Below are 6,854 nucleotides of genomic sequence, written 5' to 3' on the forward strand. Positions count from 1 at the left end.
ACTATTATGCTAAGTACTCACATACAGTTTTGCTCGATAGTGTTACTCCGAATCGAAGGAAATGACATCTTTGACATATTTAAATTCATCGAGCCGGCTCGAAGCGAGACTTCGAGCTGTCAGTTTTGCGGTCCACACGGTGGTTATTGCTCGATTTGGAGTAAAACTATCCAGCAAAACCGTATGTCAGTACTTAGCATAAGCCACATACTCGTCGAAGCGAAGATTTTAAACAAGAAACTTAAGTCAGTCGTGTACTTCGTAGCAATTATTTTTATAGTTTTAACCTCATGAGCAACGTATCGCAGGAATTTTTTGTGTTTGACTCATTTGCGTCGATTTCAAGTTCAAGTTATTTAATTAATTATTATTATCATCGAAATGTGTTGTTACTTATTAGTTATTATTCACATGGCTATTTGTGTAGACTCCATAAACACACAGACAATACTAAAATTAGTAATAGGGTCCTGTTTTTACCCTTTGGGTACGGAACTCTAAAAATAAGTTCGATGGTTAACAGAGGATTCTTCCAGAAAACATTTTAATTCAAAATGCAATGAAGTACAATAATAGCTGCATACTTGTACAAAAATACTACAATGTATTCTTCATAATCTATACTTATAATAAAATCGTAGAGGTAAAATTTTTGTACATTGAAAATAAACTTGACTAAACGAGTCAGGGGCATATTAGAAGAGTAATAGAACACATTTTAACTGTTTTTGAAATTTTTGTTTCTCTGTCTGTTTGTCGGTTTGTCTGTTTGTCTGTTTGTACAGGCTAATCTCTGAATCCGCTGGACCGATTTCAATGAAATTTGGCATGATGATACCTTACATCCCTGGTCAACATCTTAGATACTTTTTTTAGCCGACTTTCAAAAAAGGAGGAGTTAATGTTTACTTTGCTGTTTGTGGTCAGATTTTCAAAATTCTTTTTTTGTTATATAGATTGCCCGAATTGAAATTTACAATAAAATCGGCCAAGTGCGAGTCGGACTCGCGCACGAAGGGTTCCGTACCGTTATAGAGAAAAATAGGCCAAATGTTGTGTTTTTGTATGGGAGCCCCCTTAAAATTTTATTTATATTCTAATTTTATTATTAATTATTAAAGTACACATATAATTAAGGATTCTGTGAAAATTTCAACTGCCTGCCTGTGGTCATTATTGATATCAAGCAAAAAAGGCCAAAAAAATCATGTTTGTTGTATGGGAGGCCCCCTTAAATATTGATTTTATTTTGTTTTCAGTATTTGTTGTTATAGGGGCAACAGATATACACATTACACAATCTGTAAAAATTTCAGAACTCTAGCTATAACGGTTCTTGAGACAGACAGACGGACAGACAACGAAGTCTTAGTAATAGGGTCCCGGTCGTTTTTACCCTTTGGGTACGGAGCCCTAAAAACGGTGACTTGATATTTAATGGAAATGAAGAAACTCCTCGAAATTGTGGTGTAATTGTAGATTATGTATCTGAGAATAAGAGGTAGGTTAAAAAGGGATAGATGCCTACATTAAATCCCGTCTTCTGTAGTCTATCCTCTATCTCCGTCACATGTTCCTTTCCCCTGTCCTGTGGCCCCCATCCCCTGTCCACGCCAAGCGGTCTTCGAAGAAAGGATTTTTCAAAACGATAAGTATTTGAGGTTCAAGTTTCCTGGGTCTTTGATGTAAGTAAGTAAATTAAAAATTTCGTGTGTATTATAATAGATAATATTACACACGAAATATAATAGATAAAATAGTCGTAAATGGGTGTTCAATTTTCTAAATCTCGATTTTAATAACATACATTCACGCGGACGAAGTTGCGGGCAACAGCTAGTATAATATAAAAAAAATTGTAAATACAGTATTATGTACAGTTTGGCACTGCGCGTGCGCAATTCTGGCAAGAGTCAAAAGTCTCAAAATTTCCGATGCGTCACGTACAGGACCTCGGCACGAATTGAGTAATGTGCCCACACAATACCTTTTAAAGGACACGAGGTTGTTGATCCCGGAATCTAAATACAATTGACGGTTCCACTCGATACAGACGAGGAATTCGTAAAATGCCGACAACGTCCTTACGTGTTATGAGCTTGTTAAAAATGTCGTAACATGTTTATACGTAAAACCATAGACATAATATAGCATTATATTATGTCTATGCGTAAAACCATAATGTTTAGGTTATAATCCGACTTATCGACATCACATGTTTAGTTTGACCAAATAGTAGTTACCATACAAGCATAGTGTGCTACTAAAATAGAGTACCTAATAACTTTATGTAGTCAAGTATTGGGAGATCACAGAAGGCCGCGCCATGCATGCCGACTGTATGGGCGCCGCAGCCTCGATCGCACAAAAAGTCTGTCGTCTGCGATCTCCCATTGAGTGTCAAGAGTAGTTGTCCTGAACAAACACCCAAGAAGTTCTACAACTATTAATATGTTTGTACAACTACTCTTATAAAAGCTATATTAAAGCTCTCAAATAAAAGAGTATACTCTCTTTCATTTAAGAACTTTAATATAGCTTTTCCATTAACTTTATACGACGTAATTATTTTGTCTTTTTGTGCCACCGTGTTGATTAAATCATTGTTCCGATCTTAATTTAATAGGTCTCATTAGATTCGTTATATGATGTTTGACAATATTATCGTTCGATAGGTAGCGGGCTATACAATTACCGTAAAGCTGGATTTATACGCGTCCGTCCGAACGCGCATTTTGGCGGATATACCGCGAGATGACAAGCAAAATATATTTAAATAAAAACGCGACCGCGCGGCTATTTACATAAATCGTTACATAATCACAAGTATCTCGCAGTGTAACGGCCAAACCGCGCGTTCGGTCTGCCGCGTATAAATCCAGCCTTACAGTTCTCTCCATTATTTAATAGACAGACTTCTGACCATCATTCTTCTTTCTAAGGTCTATTAATCTTGACTAATCATTTACAGTATGTAGACACGGTTCGTCGTGGCACGTGGCGGGCGCGCGGGTCGCTCGCGCCGCCTACCGCGCCTTCTCTGCCGAGCGCATGGACTGCTGGCTCGCCGTGCACGTCGGCCTGGGCCATGTCAACATTACGCTTACTGGTAAGTGGTAACCCATATTTATATGTAGGAATTAAGACCTACAACTCCACACTGTAGAAAATTTCCCAAAATAAATAAGACTTATTGACGATCTAGTCTCAACTCTCAACTATGTTGGTTGTTGATGTTGTTGTTAGAAGTGTTAATACAGTGGCTAAGGGTTTTTTTTAAATTATAAAATTGTGGCCGTCTATGGACTGTTCATCCATATCTTTTTTTTATTATTTTATTATTTAGATTTTTCGTTTCGAGTTTCGAGTGGCTAAGGGTTAAAATAACACTTACCTATTGGCTTCACTTACATCACTACGGCTTACCTTTCATGCTCTATATCCTCAACGAGCTAGGATTTTCCTCAGAAGAACCAACTTTTACTACTGGTGCTAGACAACATCCTTGTATTCCCGACTCGTTACTTGTCCATACTAGACACAGTACTTTTTGACATACAAAACATGTAACTAGCGTAAACTTCATATTTCAGCGCTATCCTGGGGCAACTCGTCCACGACGGACCCCGGCATAGACTACAACGAGCAGTTTATGTGGGAGGAGGCGGGCGCGATGCAGGAGTGGTACCAGGCGGGGCTGCGGCGCGGCCTGCCCTACCCCGTGCTGTCGGTAGCGGAGCACTTCGCCGCTGAGCACGAGGGCTTCGAGTGGGGCGCTAAGTACCGCGCCGCAGGGTATACCACGGGGACTTTGCTGTGGTAAGGTTTTTTTGTCCTTAGTCTCAGTTTTCTTATTATTGCTTCTTCACATACGTATACGAAAGTATAATGTTCTTTAACTATTAAAAATTTGAATTTATAATGAGTAATGACCTTTTACCTCTAAAATATATTATTTATAAAATTCTCGTGTCACAATGTTAGTCCGCGTACTCCTCCGAAACGGCTTTACTGATTTTAACCAAATTATATGCATATTCAGTGGGTCTGAGAATCGACTGCTGGGTACTTATTATATTGATAAGTGCATATTTTGTTGAATAAATAATGGTAAATTATTACAACTCGAGACTGACGGCGATCATTGTTTGTGCGACGGGATAGCGATTGCGGACGGACGGAGCGGACGTTGCCATGGTGACATACTTATTTAGTCACCTCAATAAAATAATACGGGCAAAATACTTTAAATATGGCAAAGAAACGTTTGCCGGGACAGCTAGTAATTATATAAAAATTGCTTCAGTTCGTAAAATCGGCCTCTATATGATAATAACCTTCTACTCTAGGAAGATATTAAACGTCAAATTTCCGGATAGAGCGATATTTTGAAATAGGTTCTTATCTCTCTTTCTCGCGTGTTAGCACTTAGCGTACGCGAGTAAGAGAGACAAGAACCTATCCAAAAAAAACCTATCTTATTTCCATAGGCCGGCTTAAAGAACGAGCTAGCAATGTTTTCGTGCGGGATCTATAAAAACAAAGCCTTATTCAAAAGGCACTATCTGTGCTGCACTGTTATCCTGGAGCAGATTCCTAAAAGATGGAAACACTATAAGCCTCTTTATTGATAATATTTTTCTGATTGTAAAATCTTGATTATGTAAATGAAATCTTTATATTCCAGGACCGCGCTAGCGCTGTGGCTGCTGATGAACCTCCTCCTGGTGGTGGTACCGCGGTACGGGGCGTACGCGATGACATCAGTCGGAGTGACGCTCTGCGCGGCCGCCGGCGGCTACTGGGCCTCGCTGCCCCATGTTCCTCTAGTAGTAAGACTCGACGGAGCGATGCTCTACTTCTCGCTCGGCTGGTGCTTCTGGCTAGTCCTTGTAGCAGGTACGTTAGACGCAAACGGCATATCAAGTTAGTGCACTGACGTCGCAAATCGCGAAAAGCGGCGAAAAAGATATAGAGCAAGATGTAACAAAACGTATTGTAGTCTGACGTACGGATAAATCAAGCCGCAATGCGACAAAATCTGTTTGAATTTGACAGATTTGCACGACGTTGCAAATTGAGGTCTGTCAAATCCTCAGTCAAATCCATACAAAATTAGAAATGGATCTACGAGTCGCGTTGCAGTCTGAATTGACCCTTAGGTTCAACTCAGACTGCAACGCGACGAGACGAGGCGAGGCGTGGCACGGCATTTTGTATGGATTTGACAGATTTCAATTGCGTGAGACGTCTTGCGAATCTTTCAAATCCATATAAATTTAGAAATGCATCTACGCATCGCGTTGTGGTCTGAATCAACCCTAAGACAGTAAACCGTTCAGTTGCTTTTGCGAATTGCGGCGTCAGTGTACTAACAGCACAACATTTGCATTCCCGAAGAACAGTTCGACGGCGTTTATTTTCTGTTTCAGGTTGCGTATGCGTAGTTGTAGGTCTTTTAATAGCAATTTTGGACTGGATCTGGCCTCACAGATTCTCGACAGTTCTAGAAGTGGACTACGATACACCGTACGACCGACACGTCCTCATCGTCGACAGCCGGCAGAGAGCTCGGCCGCAGGCGCAGAGCTCTTTACCGTCTAGAATATTAAGGTGATTACAAATTCTCTCCCTGCTTAGAGTGGAGCCAAATAGCTCCGTAGCGTTGCGGTGTTTAGCTGGTTCAACGATTTACATAAATTGCTAATACTTAGCCCGGGCGCGCACTAGCGGCCAGGTCGCAGCGGCCATCGAAAGTATGGTGTGGCCGCTGGCCGCCGTGCGGCCAAGTGCACGTGGTCTCTGGCGGTTTCATATTAAGGTATCTATCTCGATGGCCGCCGCGGCCTGGCCGCCGCGGCTTGGCCGCTAGTGTGCGCCCGGGCTTATCATTGATGCTTTGTGGTTTAACAGCACGGTGATAAAGAATTGAAGTGGGTATCTCAATGGTGCACTATGCAGTCACTGTTTGGCGTTGCGTGTTGTCGCAACGCGGCTTTTCTTTGGCACACAATGCATCATTCCAAAATCACAACCAAAGCCTCACTATACATGGCATTATCACCATAATCAATATATTCTCTTTCAATAACTTTGCTTAGTGTCTGTTAACATTATCTCCAGGAGGCTATCGTCGAAGACTCGCGACACGAACGGTCAGGTGTCGATGTCGGTGGTGAACGAGAGCGAGCGCGGGCGCGACAACCCCGCATACCAGCACGAGCGTAAACCCAACTCGCCCTGGCGGTACCCGCTCTTCCGACGACAGATTGACAGGTACGTATCATGGACATATAGGTGTACCAAGGCCCTTTAGCCAAGACCTTTTCTTAATCGGTTCTTTATAGAATCACCGATCAAAATGTATGTAATTGACATAAGCGTTCGTTAATATTATGACGTTGACGTTCGACTCGTTTAAAGTCAATTCCATACATTTTGATCGGTGATTAAGAAGCGATAAAGAAATGGTCTCGGCTACATGCTCTTGATCTTTGCTGGTAAGCACCGTTAAATGTTCCACTCTGAGTGCGGCAGTTAGTCCAATGGCAAAATTTTTAAAACTGACGAGCTTTGTCAATTATTACTGTTGTAGGTAGATGTACGAACTTTGTCAATAGTCATAATACAAAACATTTAATCTTTTATTTCCAGAGTGGATTCCGCATCCAGTTTAGGTTCAAGCATAAACGGCAATACCTCTGGTATCAAAATGTCGCCCTTGGCGAGGGAGTCGCCCTCCAACTCCGTCGCGATATCACCTCAAAGGTATTTTACATGTTCAAGTGACAATTATATACTTAAGTTAAATATTATAACGTCATATGTAAGTAAATTCAAATTTAGGTATGATG

At 41.1% G+C, this 6,854-nt stretch overlaps 1 protein-coding gene across 3 annotated transcripts in view; it reads left to right on the plus strand.

Annotated features, from left to right (window-relative positions):
• The window catches only part of LOC121733400 (dual oxidase maturation factor 2), a 71,580-nt gene that overhangs the window by 63,072 nt on the left and 1,654 nt on the right, over nucleotides 1-6,854 (plus strand). For 2 of the 3 annotated variants that reach the window (XM_042123640.1, XM_042123638.1), the window contains 6 exons: nucleotides 2,972-3,109; nucleotides 3,594-3,819; nucleotides 4,688-4,899; nucleotides 5,433-5,613; nucleotides 6,124-6,276; nucleotides 6,655-6,768. In XM_042123640.1, coding sequence (XP_041979574.1) covers nucleotides 2,972-3,109; nucleotides 3,594-3,819; nucleotides 4,688-4,899; nucleotides 5,433-5,613; nucleotides 6,124-6,276; nucleotides 6,655-6,768 — 1,024 coding nt within the window. The remainder of the gene's footprint in view (nucleotides 1-2,971; nucleotides 3,110-3,593; nucleotides 3,820-4,687; nucleotides 4,900-5,432; nucleotides 5,614-6,123; nucleotides 6,277-6,654; nucleotides 6,769-6,854) is intronic. The other variant, XM_042123641.1, reaches the window with a different exon arrangement.

This window comes from Aricia agestis, chromosome 13 (genome assembly GCF_905147365.1).
Source record: "Aricia agestis chromosome 13, ilAriAges1.1, whole genome shotgun sequence".
NCBI lineage: Eukaryota > Metazoa > Arthropoda > Insecta > Lepidoptera > Lycaenidae > Aricia > Aricia agestis.